The sequence below is a fragment of the Necator americanus genome, chromosome II, assembly GCF_031761385.1.
Source record: "Necator americanus strain Aroian chromosome II, whole genome shotgun sequence".
NCBI classification, from domain to species: Eukaryota; Metazoa; Nematoda; class Chromadorea; order Rhabditida; family Ancylostomatidae; genus Necator; species Necator americanus.
This window is the reverse complement of record NC_087372.1, coordinates 27,781,767-27,802,166: the sequence shown is the minus strand read 5'-3', so window position 1 is coordinate 27,802,166 and position 20,400 is coordinate 27,781,767. Positions and strand designations below refer to the sequence as shown.

At 40.4% G+C, this 20,400-nt stretch overlaps 1 protein-coding gene across 2 annotated transcripts; it reads right to left on the bottom strand.

The window, feature by feature from the left end:
* Positions 1–471: 471 nt before the first annotated feature.
* RB195_019685 (uncharacterized protein) lies at positions 472–20,034 on the bottom strand (the record flags this gene model as incomplete). Of its 2 annotated transcripts, XM_064187654.1 has the most annotated exons (27): positions 472–591; positions 649–746; positions 805–916; positions 1,598–1,764; positions 1,824–1,917; positions 3,916–4,138; positions 4,290–4,405; positions 8,674–8,814; positions 10,650–10,731; positions 11,939–12,087; positions 12,141–12,251; positions 12,984–13,145; positions 13,198–13,344; positions 13,403–13,543; positions 13,600–13,657; positions 13,763–13,893; positions 13,958–14,044; positions 14,796–14,921; positions 14,974–15,055; positions 15,158–15,301; positions 15,381–15,502; positions 17,070–17,231; positions 17,290–17,339; positions 17,807–17,906; positions 18,196–18,327; positions 19,788–19,845; positions 19,904–20,034. In XM_064187654.1, 27 exons carry the CDS (start codon positions 20,032–20,034, stop codon positions 472–474), a joined length of 3,246 nt encoding a protein of 1,081 aa, XP_064043534.1. The 2 variants fall into 2 exon arrangements, with proteins under 2 accessions (XP_064043534.1, XP_064043535.1); XM_064187653.1 differs by lacking the exon at positions 4,290–4,405 and having other exon boundaries at positions 3,916–4,122.
* Positions 20,035–20,400: the final 366 nt, after the last annotated feature.

Here is a 20,400-nt window from a genome sequence, read left to right as displayed (position 1 = left end):
ATTTAACATAATGTTTTCAAATTGAGCAACTGTAGGAAAAAAAGGAGCATGTATCGAGATTTTTAAAATGAATTCTTTCCTCATTTGATTCCTTAGTGTTCTTCTATTGTGTCTTGTACAACGATTTATTTTAAAATTCAATAAAGCATTTTTCCACGTCTCTGTTGAATTAAAACAAGTTTCATGTGTATTTATCGGGCCACACATTAATTCCACCTGTTAAACTAATCAATGAGGATTTTATTAGAGGATCTGGGCAAAAAATAAACGGGAGAGTTTTTGAAAGAAAAAGTGAAATGAGAAAAAAATCATGAAATGATTGCAACATAAAAAATTTTCTGCTCTTCCATATTCAAAATAAAAAAGAAATTCACCATTTAGGTGGAGAGTATGTATCAGTGAGCGATGAAATAGAGGAGAAAAGGCTAAAACTTCTTGTATCCTGATGCGTCTCACATATTTTCGAATTGTTTAAGCTCTTCCAAGCAGATGATTACCAGGATCGTTAATGTCGGTGGACCGGAAATATTGCTGCCATAACATTACAAATCTTTTGTAGTCAATTGAATTGCTTTGACCACCATCAGGATTCTGAAAAAAAAGCCTACAACTCCCTACAGTACTCTTTTGTACGTAAACGGAACCGACCACTGCAAATTTGTCGAAACAAGCAATTGCATCCTCACGTTGAATGTTGAAGTAACCTAACACTTCGATATACTCGGAAAGATCGACGAGTTTGTCACCTTGAAAGAGAGATTTTTCTCTCCTCTTTTTTAAATTAATCTGAAAATTGTCATCTACCGGATGCATCGAGCAGTCGGAACATGTAGTCGAGGTATGCCTTCTGCCACGCTGGCTCTTTTTCGGCTGTAAGTGAATCTGCCCACATCCCAATCCAGTCTATTAGGGTTATCTGCAACAGTGAAATTTTTAATTTATTGGATTTCTATTTTCCTTTATTCCCTCTGAATAACACAGTTTTGATTTTTGGGGAGACAGGTTTATATTGCTCAATTATGGGTTGTATTTGGGTGCAGTTATCGAGGCAGGGATGCCTACCGGAAAGCAGTACAGTATTTTCATTATCTCAATTTAACTCACAACTTTTGATCTACGGAAATAGAAAATACACAATGAAAAAGTTTTTTTTTTGGCAAAAATCACAAAGAAAGCCAGCAAGTTCGAACTCGTCCTTGTTGTTTCACAAAATTTCATCTACTGATCTATTTGAATGTAAATTAGTGCTTACTCGTCTGTGATTTAAATTTTCTCGGTTATTTTTCAGTAGGGGCCCAGAACATTTTACTCTGTAGAGGGTAGCTTAAAAAAATTGAGTACTTTCTTTTTTTTCCTTCCACGCTGTAGTCAGAAATTCAGAGAAAGGGGATCCTAAACTTAATCCTTTTTCTGACGTTTTCTTTAAATGCTTTATTATAGTGTTCTGTAAATTCCCTCCTTGTCTACAAAATGAGATGAAACGAAGAAATAAACGGTACTGCGCCGAGAATTAGCTTAGCATAAAATAAAAGTATAATAAATACAACAAATATGTGTGTAGATAAATATCAGTAGCATAACCGCCGGTGAAACCCACTTTGTCTGAATACTCTTTATGCATTGTATCGCACATTAAATGCCAAACATCGGTTAGACAGAGAGTGGCGGCGATGTGATCCTCGCTACTTGCTCCTCGAACAGATCCAATCGCGTCGATTAGTTGTTGGAAGTCACGCCATTCGATCACATTGTTACCAATCAGATCTGTGCCATGATTCGCATGAATTTCCCAGAACGAATCGAACACATTTGAAGCAACAAACCGAAGAAGGTGTAGAAAGCATAGTGCCACTTCCTAACGAGGAACGGTTCGACGTCGGAAAACTGGTCGATCACGTCCTCGAGATTCATATTGTTCTGTACATGAAAGGACTTAGGTACTCTATCCGAAGTTATGTATTTTACTTGAAACTTCAAACGTTAGGCAACACACAAGGGAAGATATAGTGAAATACTTTGAAGTACATAATTTTGAGTGTTTGCATATTTTCCCGCTTTTGTATTCTGGGACTCGCAGAGTAACTCCTTCTGAGAGCTGCTGGAGGATACTCAAACAATCAACGCGTATATGTACATGAAGCAACTCCAGAAACTGGACAATGCAGTCTGCGAAAAACGACCGAAACCCCTGAAAAAATGAGAAAAGACTTTGCCCATTAAGTGGCTAGATATTGCTGATAATGATATTTATAGTAATCGAACCAAGACTTTTCAAGTCTTTTTTAAAGTGGTGAGAAAGGTACGCAGATAGTAAAGAGGAAAGGATATATCCCGTCTTAATCGCAACTGGACAATGCAAGACATTTCAGGCATGTAGGGAAGCTATTCAATACTGGTCGGTTTCTTAGAGTAAGCAGGAGGAGAGAAGAAGAAATGACGGGGAATGATTGCGCGATCATGAACATGGAACAATAAATGTCTGTGGATCAACAAAAACAATGAAGATCAGCTGTTCCAGTACACAGAAGTAACTATCACGGGTTATCATTGGAGGATCATTACGCTGTGGCAGAAACGGCGGACGAGCTGGAACCAATGATTGTCCCTGAAGCAAAAACAACTTCAATTGATGTCTAGAGCATTGCGTTTAACAAAAAATCATGATTACTTGATAGTTCTTGGAAGGAATACAAATTTTCTAATTTATTGGATTCCTTAAATTCTCTCAAGTAGTAGCGGAATTTAAAAGGTGGGTAGCTTGCAACTCTATCACGACAAAAAACGCAGAACACCACATGTAAATCCAGAAGCTAAGTGGATCACAAGCACTCTGAGTGATCTTTTTATCTGACAAAATTACTCTTCAGACCTCCACAAGTGATTAAATCCAAGTTAAATCCTTCAGTTTTATTACTTGCTAGGGTGTAAAGAGTAGTTTCGTACCGGTTAACTGAGCAGACTGCTTTTCTTGAGATATGTAGCTCCTGAATTGTTGTGTAGCTTGCGGTATTTGTGAACTGTGGTGTAGAACCTCGTTTGGTGCTACGGCAATGCAAAAATCGAAAATTTCCTCGAACTCTGTTTCTATTCCAGAGCTGAGCATTGTGGCTGAGAGAATCCGCACCTGCACGACCTTTTCACCAACAAATACAACAGCTGCGACAAAACATTAAACACGAGATCACTTTACTCTGTGAATCGTGGTCCTAAAAACAACAGCAACTTTTTTCAGATTGTTGAATTTTCGAAAACTGAGAGATAAATTAGCATAAATTGGTGAAGCATCCTTAATCATGCATCCTCACTCGTTAACGGGAATGATCGACAGATTTCACGCTAGCTATGATCAAACCTTTGAAGTGGGTAAAGTTCTCTTATCTGCACTGGATTCACCATCACATCAGACGCTGCCGTTGCGTACACCCCAGATTTTAGCTGGAAATCGTATACAGCATTTCTAAATAGAACAATTTAGCTTTAGAACAGGGTTTTCATTTATTATTGCTAATATGGTTCTGAAAGTTTACCAGATGCACATATGTATTAGGGTGTTCGGAAAGTATCTGCCGAAAATTTCGCAGTAGCGCAGATTTTTTGAGATGCTCTGGAAGTTCCCGTTTTAAATATATTATATAGGGACACTTCCGTTTGTATACACACAACAAATCTGGCTCCCTCTTGCTTATTTCATCCTATAATGGCCGAACATTCCACCCATATTCGACACGTACTCCTTTACGAGTCCGAATCTGGCCACCCCGCTGCCGAAGCCTATCGAAATTTAAGTCAAGTACCGCACTGAAGCCTCTTCTGAGCGGTCTGTGCGCGTCTGGTTCTAGCGCTTCAAAGCCGGAAACAAGAAACTCGAAGAAGAGCCTCGCTCTGGTCGACCGACTGCAATATCGTTCGACGAACTGAAGAATCTGGCGGAGCAGCATCCATATGAAGGTGTGGGGTAATTTGCTGCCAGTCTGGCTGTTCGCCGTGAGCAATGAACTGCGATCTCTCGGAATGGTGAGAAAACTCGGTCACTGGCTCCCACATGCATTGAGCGACGGCAACCGCCAAAGACGCCTGGACATCTGCATTCAGCTGCTCTCCAGAATCCGTAGATTCGACTGGCTGGACACCATTGCCACTGGAGATGAAAAATGGGTCCTCTACGTCAACCGCACCCACAAATGTGCGTGAAGCACTGACGATGAAATGCCGGATCCTTTTGTGAAAAGTGAAATCCATGAGAAGAAGGGTCCATGCTGAGCGTCTGGTGGGGAGTTCATGGAATCTACCGTTCGAACTGCTGCCGGACAACACGACCGTTACTACGGAGGCCTACTGCGCTCAATTGCAAAGACTGGCCGACAAAATCCGCAAGGAGTATCCGAGGCTCGACAACATTCGCCTGCTGCACGAACGCCCTAACGCGCCCCCTCACATCGCGAAGAAGACTTCCCAGAAAATTGTGGAGCTCGGATGGGAAGTTCTACCGCACCAGCCGTACAGCCCGGACCTGGCCCCGAGCGACTACCACCACTTCCGATCGCTTCAGCATCACCTGGCAGAGAAGCGCTACGATGATCGTGACCACCTCGAAAATGACCTTTGGGCTTTCTTCGCCTCCAAGTAGCCGGAGTTGTGCGCCAAAGGAATCCGTGGTCTTGTGAGAATCTGGCAGAAGGTTATCGATGTTGTTGGAGATTATTTCGTCGAATAGTAAAATGTTGTTAAAAAGTTGTGTTGTTTTGAAAATTTGCCGTATTTCGGCAGATACTTTCAGAAAACCCTAATACTATGTTGTGTTCCACAAAAGCACGATATGGAACAATTTTGAGAAGAAGCGTGAGAGTACAAGTTCAACATATATTCATAAACAAAGTATAAGTCGGGCTTTTTACGATCAATGTGCTATTTCACGGCGGCGTGCAGTGTAGCGGTTAGAGGTTCCGCTTCCTGCACGCTCGGAGGTTCGAATCCATCCTGGTGCTCACCAAGCCTTTGATCCCTCCGGAGTCGATGAATTAGTACCAGACTTGTGTAAACCTCAAACGATTCTGAATTGGAGTGAACGTGGGGGCGCATCCAAAGCGGATTGGTTGTCGCCAGACACTTTATCCTCTATCCTTTATGCTATTTCATTGGTTTGTGTTATTACCGGTTAGCGTTTTTCAATGATAACAGTTTTAAGTATATGCTATTCTTAATGGCCCTGAAGGTCGAGGATTAACAAGAAAAAACATTGAGGCTAGCCCCAGCTAGTAGGAAAAGTTTTACTACATATAGTCAAAATTGAATTGTAATATTTATTATACAAAATACGAAAACATCCCGACAGTTAAACGAACAATGCAACATTTTACTTGACATTCTCAGAGAACTCATGCCTGACTGCGTAAGGATTATTCCTGGAAGGAAAATCTTATGCAAATTTTGATCTATACTAAACGGGAGAGGCAAGTTAGAGGCATCACCCCACAAATCTGGGATGGTACGGGTTTCAGGCGGGTTATGCCTATACGGGGTCGTAGATTGTGGGAAAGAGGTGATTCCGTTCATCTCTCCCTGTATCGGTGTAAACGGACGACCCCAGAAAGCTGTTTCTTACGACGGCTTCTGTTGCAATGTGCAACCCTTGCGCCCTGCCCCTCCTATTCGTCCAAATTTGTTTTCGACGGTAAAGAATGAATTGTTATGAATCGTCTTGGGGGTAAGACGAAGAGTTGGGTAAGACATCACTTCACTAGTCAAACGATGAAAAGGATAAAGGATAAAGTGTCTGGCGTTAATCAATCCGCTTGGGATGCGCCCCCACGTTCACTTCAATTCAGAATTGTTTGAGGTTCACGAACGAGTAACTGGTCTATACAATGACTTGCGGGGGCTAGCCGATGTGTCAAGTCAGTGGTTTTACCCTCCCAGACAAGTCTGGTACCAATTTATCGACCCCGGAGGGATGAAAGGCTTGGTGAGCACTAGGGCTGATTCGAACGTCCGATCGATCGTGCAGGAAGCAAAACCTCTAACCGCTACACTACACTCGCCCATTAAACGATACACTTCAAATTAAAAGCTAAAAATAACAAAAAATTCTAAATTCTCACAATTGAGAATAATTCATGTAGCTCCTTTGTTGTCATAACTAGAAATTCTGAATTCATCCAGCGGAAGCATGGCTCAGAGGAAACACGAAATTTTAAAAGTGACAACTGATTTAGTAATAATGTTTTTTTCGATATTATTTAAACTGATTAGTGAGATTATTGAGTTATTGAACAACTGCTTTTGCCTTGCCTCTTTTCCTTCCAGCTCTATTTAATCTGTCCCATATTACGACGGATTTTGCTCATCTTTTAGTGAAAAATGGTTTTCTTCTGTATTGGGTGAAGAGCATCCTAAGATGTTTTACGAAATTTTTGCAGCGTTTGAACAAACTTTTCAAATGACATAAACATGAAGAGATATTCTAGAGGAACAACATGAAAAATAAGTCGCTCTTTTTTCTATTCAACAGATTCTGCAGACCTAATTTAGAAAACACCGTAGCTGGAAAAACGAAACAAAATCTATTCATGACTTCTGAAGACGCAATAGAGTTTTTTTTTAATTATGTTATCGCTAGACCTCTTCAAATAGTATAATCTGGACTTAGTGGATTGAATTTCCGAAACGACGGAAGCAAAGCTGAAGTACTGAAGATTTATCGAGAAGTGAACCACGTGGTGTATAGAACGGGCGATAACAGGGGTTCTGCGCAAAAATTTTCTTAAAATTTCCTCTTGAAGATTTAGGAAGACAGTTTGTTCATTTTCCTATACGTGCATATGTCACCACCTTCATTCCTAAACCTGGAGATCTCAAAAAAAAAAGACGTTTTGTCGAATGCGTAGGATGAGGTAGCATGTGACCATGCACCATGCTCCGTTTATTAGTCTAGCTCTGATGTAATCGTAGACATGACTCTGAGAGAAGATCATCCAGAATATAATATTGAGGGGAATTTTAAGAGCGAAATGTGACCCAACTGCAAAGATAGTACGATAGACAAATTCGAAATTTCTGCCAGTTTTTGCGAATCCTGCTGTTGAAATCGAGGAATTATGAGGACAACACTAGAAAAAATAGTTTTCGTCAACGAGGTTTTTTCTCGCAATTTTCATTTCAGATTCAAACTGGTTACAACCAGCAAAATAACCACTTTCAAACATCGATAGCTGATTGATGGGGGCTTTCACTAGAACTTGTCTTTTTTGGCTGCAAAAAAGACTTAATATTTTGCCGGAATTCGGTATCGATGAGCAACCCTCATTTCTTGACTACTACTAGGTTGTTTGATTTTATCGTTCATTTTTTATTTCTCTTAATTTTATTTTTTCTTTCAAAGGAGAGGAGTGGGAAGGTGTTTTTTTTTGAAAAGAAAGCTAAAGCTAATTTTTCAAGGTTATTGCAGTGTTTTACAAGTATCGAAAAAACCTTCGTTAACAGATATAGGTCTTCCGCTAAAGTTATCCGATGCAATGCATAGCCCTGCTGGGAGAGTACGACATTCCCAACTTTGATCTTCATCTCGACGCGGAAGAATTGATGGGATCAAATCAATTGGTGCGAAAAAGAAAACGAGGAGAAGATTCGGTTTAGCGGTTTTAAAACAAAAGAATGCGAAATTGAATGAAAAAGTGTGAAGGAAGTTACCGTATCTTAGTCATTGTTTCGGTGAACGGATAGTTAATCTCAGCACAATAAGATCAGAAATCTTTTTGATTAGAATTACAGGGTAATTTTTTTCAATCGTTGTAAGCAGCACACATTAATGTAATTTAAAAAAAAAACAACTTCTGCAATCGTAAAAGATAGTTTCTTTTGGACGGGAACAACGTCTTATTTTCGCAAGAGTCAAGTATCCTTTATTGCCAATCTGATCTTTGACGTCTCACGGACTTTCTCTTCTTCGCTTTTTAGATGCAAACCAGCCAAATCGAATAAAACTCATACTAACACCTGTTCTCACTAGGAGTGAAATAGCAATGGGACGGAATAAATAGGGCTTTGGTAGAAATCTTAGCGATAGCAGAAAACTGAAAAAATTTTCTCTGGATGAAGTTTTTAATCCCTATTTTACTTGCCTATCTACAACCAACGACCGTACCTTGTTGAGAAATCACACAGTATGGAAGGGTGTGAAGCACATTGCTTATGCTGGACACTTGTGGAAATCCATGAGTACACTATCAAAATAAAAAATTTATCCAATGTGCAAAACTGAGCAAAAGTGAATTTAGAACCTGATGTAAAAAAGCGAAGACAAGCACGAATATGTAAAGTAGTCACAATAAGAAGGAGCTTACAAATGAGGGTCCTAACATAGCAATGAGGCAAGCGGTATTGCTTGAAGAAACCCATAGGTAGGAGTTGTTCTTCATTTGGAGATTATCATGATCGTGAGCAGCAGTAGTTAGGAAAAAGAACTTATTCACCACTATAGGAAACATTTTCCTGGACTATCCACGAAAAAGATGGTACATTATTGAGCCCGAAATCGACGGCAAAAACTACTTTGAGCGAGGCGTAAATAACCTGTATTTATACAAAAACATGAAAGAAAAGTAAATGGTCCAGCACTTAGCCAAAAAGTATCACGAGTGGTACTAGGAAGAGTGACAAAACTCCGCTGCTACCTACAGGTTCATCCGTCCAGTCTGCTAGGAACAGGTTCAGGTCATACATGGTCGTCCCATTGCGACTCGAACCCCACACAAGTTTCGTACCAGCATGGTTCATCATAGCGAAAGAATTGAACTGATATTTGTCTCCGAAAGTGATCTGCAATACTTGAACAGATGTTGAGAGTACTTCGCTGTTGATTTTTAAATTACTACATGCCACGAAAGAAAAAAACCTACTACTAGACCCTAACAAATAAACTCAGAAATGATTCCTGAAATATTCCTAAAAGGGTCTTCTCGTCGTGAGATGGAAATCATTACGGAGAGGTTCTACTCGAACCTTTTCCGTTCATCAACTCCTGTGTCAAGCCCGATCATCCCCACTGGTGAAGCTCCACCACGGATTCTCCTTTCGGAAGTTTGAGTCGCTATCAAGAGCATGAAACCTGGCACAGCCCCCGGACCTGATTTTATATAAGCAGACTTTCTTCGGGCTGGTGGCCATCCGCTTCATGTAATCTTAGCAGCGCACATGACATCCTACCTTCAGAAAGAAAGGATCCCAGACCAGTGGAAGACCTCGCGAACCGTTCTTATCCATAAGAAAGGTGACCGAGAGGACCTTCAGAACAACCGTCCGATATGCTTGCTGAGCGTGTTATACAAAGTATTCACCAAGATCATCTTCACGCGCATATCTAGGACGCTGGATGAAGCCCAGCCTCAAGAACAAGCTGGATTCCGCCAGGGGTTCAGCTGCTTGGACCAAATCCTGATCGTGTCGAGGGTCATAGAGGTTTGCCGGGAATACCACCTGCCCCTTGTTCTAACTTTCGTCGACTATGAGAAAGCCTTGGACAGCGTAGAAACGAATGCAATACTGTCAGCGCTGGTCGATCAAGGTGTGGACGCGTCGTATGTGAGGACATTAGCCAATTGCTACGAACGATGCACGACTAGGATACAGCTTTTCCACCGCCCTCTCACCATACCCATTGGAAAGTGGGTACGATAAGGCGATACTACATCGCCGAAGCTGTTCACGGCTGCATTGCAATGGATAATGAAATCGCTCTCCTGGGAAGAAAGGGGCCTACGTGTTGATGGAAGATTTCTCTCGAACCTTCGTTCCGCGGACGACATCGTTCTCTTTTCGAGCAGTACCAATGAAGCAGAAACGATGCCCAACGAATTGAACGAAGCAGGGAAGAGAATTGGACTACAAATAAACAGAAAGAAGACACAGTTCATAAAGAACGCCTACTGCGAGGACGGAGGAGTACAACTTTCAAATCTCCCAAATCGTGGAAACTTCGTCATACGTATACCTCGGACGTTCTATGAACATAGAAAACGATTTGAAGGAAGAACTGAATAGAAGAATGGGAGCAGCATGGGCAGCATTCGCAGCCGTCAGGGAAGCTACGGACCAACTGACGGGCCATGATCTTCGTGCCCATCTGTTCGACTCGAACGCAGCGGAGACGTGGGCGGACACCGCTGCTACGTCTAGGAAGCTACTTGCTACCCACAGAGCCCTTGAGAAATGTCTTCTGAAGTTTAACCTGCGCACACAACACCTAGCCGGTCTTCGCAGCTCCGACTTAAGAGGAATGTCCCGTCTTCGCGACCCAGCGGAATATGTATCGAAAGCAAAACATAGATGCGCCGGTCACATCATGAGAAGAATCGACGATAGATGGACTAAAAGAACGCTAGACTGGATCCCAAGAGACGCTAAACGCCCCCGAGGGCGACCGCCAACGAGATGGGGTGACGTGTTCGTTACACGGATGGACCAGCTGAGAGCTCAGCTGGATACGGCTCAAGGACTTCGTCAACGTCACTCACGAAGCTTGAGAACATCTTGGATGACAATGACGAGGAAACGAAACGAGTGGAAGAGATGCTGGGGCCCGCACGTCCAGTGAAGATGGGCCATCTAAGTATCTAAGTAAGTAAGTAATATTCCTAAAATAATTCTACGCTCACCCTTTCCAATCCTGTCCCATCGTCGTTTATCACGTACAGGGCGAATGCACCGAATCCGTTGTCTGCATCATCGTAGTTTGAACTGAAACTTAAGAATTTTTATGAGAAATCAATTATCACTCTTGGATTTCATTTCCTCTTCGATTTGATTATTCATCAAATGCATTGCAATCGTATTTATAGCGATCACATTTTTGCCGAGTCCCAGAGGAGTCTATAAAAAATGGAAACATAGATAGATTATTCTAGAGTAGAGTATTTTATCCTAAGGTAGACTATTTTTCATAATAATAATCCTAATCCACACTGCTTAGAAAAGAGGTACGTTTTAACGTCCAGGTATTCCAACTCTGCGAAACCCATCTACTATAATGCGTCGCATATTTGGCCAAAAGTAAAACTGATAGTCTCAAACACGAAAGAGACGAAAGAGCGTTTCTTTTCCACAAACACCAAGGAGGGATTCCTATAACCCTCAAATTCCAAAATTTTTCACTCATCTGGCAAGTACAGGTGACTGATGGAGCGAACGGACAACTGGGGAAACGGTTAAGCTTTGCTTGAGATCGTTTAATGGAAGCTTGTGGTAGTCAAAATTGTTTTTTGACCTTTTTTACGTGAACGTAGATACATAACGTACAATGTGTTTACGTACGTTTACGTAAAAAAACAACAAGCAACGAAAATCAGTATTCTTAAAGGCTATAATAGAAGAAGTAAAGCGGTTGTAACCTCTAAACTATGATCAGCACAGGGTTTGCGTCAGACGTGCCGTACTGTGGTGGTGTATATTATCTTTTGAAGGGTTAATTTGAGTGAATGTGAGTGTTTGAGGAATTTTGTTCCGGCGAACTTATTCAACTTGCAATTATCTAGTGGACCTTTCAATGGAAGAACAACGTCTTCCCAAGGATTGTCACGAGAGCCAAAACCATGAAAATAACCACATAAAAGAACTATTAGTGCTTATTGATGTATACTTTTAACGACTATCATCCATTATTATGATTTGAAGGCTCGAATCTACCGACGATGTGGTATATGAATCAAAATTGGCGCATTTTAGATGGCCAGTAGGTGTAAGTTGTAGATGCTCGTAAACAATGAGCAGGAGAAGGGCCTAAGACTTACCTCACACTGCTGCATTCAACTTTCTAATCTTTTGCAGTTACTGCTCAGACCTGCCTAGAGAATTCAATTACCTGCAGGTTAGAGCATTTATAATATATAAATATTAGCAAAATGTATGATGAAATTTTACGAGAGCGAAGCAAAAAAAGTCGCTTTACCTAAACACAATTCGCTTATTATCGTTAAGGTAATACGGTGCCCAACTTGCGCCTCCAAGATTGGTGATCTGCTTCAGATTCGCACCATCCACGTCAACAACGAATAATTCCATTGCAACGGGCTCAACGAGATCATATTCGAGTAGTTTCTGAAGCCAGGGATTATGTTTAGCTAAGATGTGAGAGAATGCAAATATTTTACTTTATATTTCGCAATTTCATCGTGTGTTTTCGGTCGGCTCGCTCGGAATACAAGTCGTTTACCGTCAGGCGAAAAGAACGCACCACCATCATAACCAAGTTCGTAGGTGACCTGAAACATTCAAGCATGTCGGGTCTTTGCATATCTTTCTTCCCACTTTTGATTTTTTTATTCTGGAATTCGCAAGATCTTCTGTTTCGAAAGCTGCTAGAGGACAACCGAAGAATCAATGCCAATTTCAACATGAAAGGAAAAATGCCGAAAACGACTCGAATTCTCACTGCTGCATGACAACGCGAGACCTCACACGGAAAAGGTGACCCGGAATTTTCTGGAGCGCCTAGGTTGGACGACCTTGGCTCACCGTTGTGGCCCAGACCTTCTCCCACCCGAATATCACCCGTTCGGTGTCCTTAAGCAGCACCTGCGCGAAAAAAAAAACTCTCAAAAAAAAAGATAGAAACTCCTAACGACTTTCTATCTTCGTGGTCCCTCTCCTGGAAGAACCGCATTATGACTTTCCCCATTAAGTGAGTAAATCTTGCTGATAATAATGGTAACTACGTTGTTGATCCTTGATTTGTACTAGAAAAATGAAAACTTTTATTTTTATTTTCAAAGATGTGAAAAAAGGACATGAAAAGATACAGTGAAAAGCAAAGGGATTAGAAGAACGTTGACGTGGGAGGAAAGATACTTCCATCATTTTTCTGAGAAGAATATGGTTTCTAGGTGCTAAAGTGGGAAACGAGTCCTGATTCATCCAACTCCTTTTCCTTTCTTCAATTTAGTAACCGGAATATTCATAAATATAAAGAGAAATGAAAAGCTCTGATTACAAACCTGATTAAGATTTGTGCCGTCTACATTCATTGTCCAAAGTTCAAGATCACCGGAACGTATCGACGTGAATGCGATCTTTGTTCCATCCGGACTTAACACCGCTTCGGCATCGTATCCAGGAGAATCAGTCAGCTGCGTCACAATATTTCCATATTTGTTCACCTTAAACAATATCTACGTCTTGTGAGTTAAACAAAGCTCTAAATTTGTGGACCTTGAAAATGTCGTAACTGGGCACAATATCCCAAGTATAAGAAGTGTTGCAGAGCTTTTTGAGCACTGGATCCTTGATAGCGGAGACGTTCTGGCATTTTTTCTGGGGACATGTTTTGGCTGCATCCGCAAAAGACGAAACGTTCAACTGAACGTGGAGATTTGTGACAGTGATTAGTAGGTCAATTAGATCTTCGAGCACTTACCGCCCAAAAATCGCCAGCGTAAAGCCTGTCGTCATTCCCGTCTTCCTTGTAAAAGAACGAGCAAGTGGTTCCACCAAGACCAGTACTGGTTCTTCGCATGATTTGTTTACGGGGATCGATGTTGAGGTCCAGCTCGTAAATCTGAATCCTAGCTACTTTTGTGGTGCATTTCTTCAGTTTGTTGGATTACCATTTACCTGATCACAATCCGTACCGTAACCTGTAGCTTGGAGAGTCAGCTTTGAGTCATCGAAACTGAAACAGAAATTTACAACATCTTCGTGCAAACAGTTCCATTGTGTACTGAAGTGAAAATCCACCACCTTCGATTTTTGATTACAGTGTTACCAAAAAATTAACCTAAAATATCCTTCAGCATTTTGGCCTCCAAATGTGAGCTGCTTCACGTTTTTGAAATGTCGTTCGCCTTCAAAATGTACAACGCCATCATAGGGAGTGGTGGTGGTGTTCTGCCACGGAACAGTATCAGCCTGAATTCGCTCGAAGCGATTTGTCAGAGCAGTTCGTCTACGAACGGTAACTGCTGGAACTTACAGTACTTACGGTAGCTGATCTCCATACCCTATTTGATCTCAGCGCCTCCTCTTTGTTATCGTCGCTTGCCCTTTGTCCATCATTGACCTTCAATTCCAGAAAATAAACTACTCTTCAGGCTCCTCAAAAGGGAATCAGGTTCAAGCAGACGAGAACGAGAACTATAAGATTCCGAATTTCTATCTCCTCTAAATTTTACGGTCACATAGAATCGTGTTGAAGTTTTGCGAAACGTAAAAAACAAAACAAACGGGGTACGTTCATGCTGAGATCATTTGGAAAGAAATTGTGTGCGATTGCCAGAACCCCACGAGGTTTACGTTGGGTCCCAATTTAAAATTTATAGTCAAAATTAAAATGTTGGCTTGGCCAAAAAGTGCAAGGGATAAGATCAGCAAATTTCTTTTTACCTTAAGTTAAAAAAAAACATCTGAATGGTTGTATTTCTAGCAGGGGAAGAGTGCTAGGGCAAACGCGTAGCGGTGTAGCAGTTAAAGAGATTCAGCCCCGACTGATGAAGACTTTCCTCAAATCTCCAAGAAGAACCGGGAGAATATCTCTGTGCAGCGAAAATACCTCCGTATTTTTTCTCCATTTTCGTCCGTAAATAAATGATACAAAAGGCTGTGGACAACTTAATACCTCCTACTTGTGAAAAGAAGTGCCAAGAAGCGCATACTTTTACATATTTCACTCGAAACCGTACTTGCATGGGCAGCTTAGTTAAGTACACACTTTTACTTGGATCATGTGTTGTGAATAAAATGACTGTTAAAAACCCTCACTGTGCAGAGGTTATTAAAATATTTCGATCAATTCTACTGAGAACAACACTTACCCAATCTGCAATGAAAATGTTGATATCGCTAGGATTCTTCGCATTTCGTGATGAACCCCATACAAACTTATCGCCTTTGTGAGAAAACATTGGGAACGAATCGAAGCTGCCTTCGTCCATTGTAATCTGAATTATGGAGGGGATTATCGGTTTCTTCCGATGCTCAACCTGTACATACCTTTTCCAGACCGGTCCCATCTTCTTTTACGATGTATAGGTCAAATGAATTGTAGTCCTCTCCCGTGGAGTTGAAATTAGAGCTAAAACGAGGTTCTAGGAAATTTGCGTGGGAATTTCTAGTTTTTTCTACTTTTTTTACTTGTAAATTACAAAATTCAGACATAGTACAAGGTCCAGCAAACCTGAAAACAATCCTTTCATTGTCAGGATGATAAAATGGAGCCCAGTTCGCGCCACCCAATTTATGTGGGAAAACAGGACGAAGACCACTGCCATTCACGTTCATCACGTAGAGCTCCATATCAGTGGGAGCAACAAGATTGTATCTGAAAAAATGTGTGCTTCTGTATTTGGTGTCACGCTGAAGATCGATGGAGAAAACAAATGGAACAGTAGATAACGTACTTTAGCAGTGCCTGATACTTCTTCTTCTCCGCATCCGTAGTGGGTCGACTTGCGCGGAACACTATCCTTTTACTGTCTGGAGAGAAAAATCCTCCGCCATCATATCCCAAGACGTTTGTCAACTGGAAAAAAAGGTTACACCTATGATACGTAGTTTAGCCTGACTTAGTTTTCTTTGGATTAAAGGTATCACTCCACGAATCTGGGGTGGTGCGGATTTCAGGTGGAGAATTCCTATACGAGGTCGTAGATTATGGAGAGGAGGGTGATTCCGTTCAAAACTTCCTAATTGCCGTAGAAAACGGAAAGATGTCATGCACAAAGCTGGCGCGCTCCAATCGAACTCGTTGTAGAAAAAAGCGCGCCGGAACGCTCGAAGTCGTATCTTCCGGGCCGTTTTTTTTTTGCGGCAGTTAGGAAGAAATAGATGGAATCACCCTTCTTTCCATAATGTACGATCCCGTATACGAATACTCCACCTGAAATCCGTACCACCTCAGATTCGTGAGGTTATGCCTTTAATTAATTAAGAAAAAAAAGTAATTTAAGCAAGAGTAATATATGCTAAGAAGGGGAAATTTTAGCCAGTGAATTTACAGTTGTCTGTTTTTACTTTTGTTTTTGTTTTCACTGTTTTCAAACGTTTTCGGTGCACCTTCGATTAGGGTGGGGCAGAATGAAGAGAGGATGGTAGGCTTAGAAAAAGATAATAGGATCCCGTGGACGCTTCGCCCTCATTCGGCTAAACACATTCGACTTCGACTGTAGAAGTGTGGAATTTTTGAAAAAGCTGTGGTACATTAATGTTAGAATCTTTGTTCGTTTTCCGGAGAGCAACCTCAACAAAAAACTGAGAAATTTGAAAAGGTTGACTAATTTGAAACAAATAGAACACGAGAGCTGATTAAGTCACCCAAAACTCTGACGCAGAGCGTACAAGCAAGTTTCACATAAATGTTTAGCCAATATCTCAATATCGGAGGTCTGCATTTTTATCAGGAAAACTTCGTTTTCGTAGTTTCCTTTCAATTTCTGCACACTATATTTCTCTTTTAAATGTTTTCAATTCTTCTGAATTCCTTTGGTAGTCACATTTATAGCAACTATTCCTGGACCAGAATTGTGATTTAAACATAAAAACACGACAAAACTAATTCTATTTGCCTGCAATCATTGCATAACAATAACAAGAGCAGTATTTCCTCACGAAACCAGTTGTTTCATAATTTCTTGCCACGGGCAGTCACCGATCATCGGCAATTATTGAGCACCGTAGGAGGAAATTCAGGAAATAAGAGGAAATTTCGCTGAAAAATGTAGAATGATCGGCTTCTGAGAGACGATGTTCTGATTTAACACGTAACTATGAAGGAATCAGTATGAAGGAATCCTTCTGCGTGTTATTTCCTCTGTCAGCTCAATCCAGCAGCAGTTTATTGCAGCTCAGTAGCACTTTACTGTAATCTCATCGGAAGAGCTATGGGAAATCAGAGATAGCTCATTTTTTTGCTACTGATTACTGAGCGATTTCGACTCAAATTCAGCTTTTCTATGTTTCCCTCTTTTTAACTTTTTTTCTTCTAACTCTTAAGAAACAGTAGTTACTCCAGAGGCATTTTTCCACTCTCATAGCTGGAAGGAATCATTGAAAATCCCTTCTAACCCTCCCATAAGAAATACAAATAGCACCTGTTTTTTGTTCGACCCATTGATGTCCATAATGTAGAGGTCTAGATCCCCGTTCTCCATGCTAGTGTACAGAATCTTCTGCCCATCCGGACTGATCACCGCTTCCGCGTCGTACGCATTGTTGTTAGTGAGCTGAGCTACGATATTACCGTATTCGTTCACCTGAGAAAACGCGAACATGAGGAAGTTTCGTCTGATTATTTGGGATGTCGGCGACTACCTTGAAGATATCGTAATCCGGGTAGATATCCCATGTGTAGGAAGTGTTGCCTAGAACAGATAAGTAATTGTTTTTATTAACCTAATTTATTGCTACACTTGTATGTCAGTATTTTGTTAGTGACAAAATGACTTAAAAGCAGTTAGTGAAAAGTTTCTTATCAAGATGTAGACATGTTCTGATCTCACATTAGATCCAACTAAGTTCAACGAGACTCACAAAATGATCTTAGATTATGTTAAAAAAAGGTCTCCGTGAGGGATGCGAGAGGAAGGTTTAAGGATGTTTACGACAGAGTGGTGCGGTATTCCAGTGAAAAGAATCCTGGTTTCTTTATTCTGCATTTCTTATGTCATAAAAACGTTAATGTTTTCTTCATAAAAAAAGAAATAGCACATTTAAACTCTACTGCCATTCATTCATTGAGCAAAGTATTTCTGCTGCAGGTGATTTGAACTTTTCACTTATTCACATAATCAGTCAAGTGCTTTATCGAACGTTAACGTTAAGAACTTACAAAGTTGCTGTAGTTCTGGATTGTGCTTTGCTTCAGACGACTGACATTTTTTTGGAGGACAAGTTGGATCACTTGATCCTTTCTTTGCTGCCATTTTCACCTACAACAATTTAATAATCGTTGATCTACCATTGGTTTGAACACTTTGAGAACTATAATTTGCGATTATTCATGCGTTGACTAAGAAATACAATATTCCAGAACATTATCGCTTGTGATTTTCCAGAAAGACTTTACTTGATACCATCACTGATTTCTTTGTGAGGGCAAAATTTTTCTATGCAAGATTCCCACGGGTTCTCTCCATATAGAGTACATTACGTTATATTCTAGACTGAAATTTTGGTTAACTTCAAGTGATTCCGCTAGACTGTTCAGTAAATCTGGACCTTATGAAAATTCCCAGCATATAGTACATCCTTATTGTTCGGATAGAAAAAGGAACAAGTGCATGAGCCGATCCCAGTGCTAAGTCGGTTCAGAGTTTGATTGCCTGGAGCGTTCAAGTCTAGACGATAGATCTGAAAGAGAATGTTTACTTTGTTGCGTAACAGGACATCTTATCTTAAATGGAAAATTTGCTACTTGTTGTAAAAGGTACAGAATTTCTTTGTTTGTATGAATTCTTACTCATAGAGCAATCAATTTGGTTGTTCTCTTTGGTTTGGCGTTACTAGAGTTCATTTGAAAACAGAGATGTTTGGGAATAACAAGAAAATTGTGATTTGAGGAAGGCAGAAGAATATTAAAAAGGATAACGTTTCTGGCATTAATCAATCGGCTTGGGATGCGCCCTCACGTTCACTTCAATTCAGAATATTTTGAGGTCTACAAACGTGTAACTGGCCTATACAATGACTTGCGGTTTCTAGCCCATGTTTTTGTCCTCCCAGACAAGTCTGATACCAATTTATCGACTGCTGAGGGATGAAAGACTTGGTGAGCACTAGGATTCGAACCTCCGATCGATCGTGCAGGAAAAGGAAGCTCTAACCGCTACACTACTCCTGCCCAGAAACACATTATTTCTTGAACATTGAAACTACTAAAGCTCAGGAAGAAGATTCAAACACTGAATTCGAGCATACGGGAAATCTCTTTCTCCCGCCACATTTTTAATTAGTCTACTTACATTACATTTAATTCCATTTTTAGCACGGTTGTAAAGAATTGCATCGCTAGACAAACTAGACAGTCTGATGCTCTTGGTTCGCGCGATTTCAAGATTTATAGGGATGGTTATTCCACGTTCTGAGTAATCCTTTATGTAAATAGTAGATCACATGATCACAGTAAATCACATGTGTATCGATATTATTAACTTCTAAAAAGAACATGAAAATCTCCCGAACACACCATCAAAACAAAGTTTGTTGCTAATCCTAATAAATCTAAATCTCTCCTAATAAATCGGAATGTGCTTCTTGAAAACTCTGTTCTACACAAGTTTTGAATATTACAGAAGCATAGTTAGCATAAGGTAATGGATTAGTAGTTTATAACGAAACGAGATAAGAATGACTGAGAGACGATGATAATACCCATAAGAACTGGTGAGTGGTATCTTCAACTGATTTCAAACTTATTGATACGTAATATCTGTTGTATTGATAACCTTAAGTGTGAAGCTCGTGGTGAAACGACTGTCGTTCAGCTACTTCTTCATATCCATTCCTTAATATTTTCTCTAGCTAGCTTGCTCTAAACAACACCGGATAGGTACGGCTTTCGGCTTAGGTGACAAAGGTGGCAATTATTCTTCACTGTCATTCAACGTTGAGAACAAAATATCCCATTTAGCGTACTTTCTTCTTCCTCTTTTCTTTCCTTTCCTTTTTTTATGTTGCTATGCCTAACTTGTAACTATAGGTTCATATCTCTTGAGATGTGTTTTGTGTATCTCTTATGATATCCAAAAGAAGGGGTCTTAAGCTGAGCATTATCCTAAACTTCAAAAACAAAATCCAAGACGGTGTCTTGCCTGATCGCAGTTCAGCCCATATCCAGTTGCTTGTAGTGTCAAGTAACTGTCGTCGAAGCTAAACAACACAGGTGGATTTGAATTTAACGGATTTTGTTCAAGTAATAAAATCTTGCCTGAAATATGCTTCAGTGTGAACACCATGAAATGTTAGTTGACGAACGTTTGCAAAGTACTTTTCGCCAGGAAAATGAATTTGAGCGATAGACAATGATATAAGGCAAATGGAGGTTATCCCAGCTTTCATCTGAAAGCAGTTAATAAGTAATAGAGTGAATGAATGAATAAATGAATGAATGGGGAAAGACCTAGGGCGAAGGAGACAAGTCTGCAACGCTCCCAGTAAGGCTGGCGATAAAGAGATTAAGACGCAAGAGCTGTTCATAGGAGCAGTTCTTATCAAACAATGTTTGCGTTTATCGCTATTACATCACATAATACAAAAATGACTCAAAGAAGTATCGAAATGTTCAAGCCTGGCCACGTTCCTTGTTTGCTTATTAAAACGTTGAAACATATATTGGTGTGATCTTCGCAAAATCAAAAACCATTTCATTTTGCAAATTCTTGGTTGAATATTCTTATCAAATTTTGTAGAAAAGCAATAAGTGGT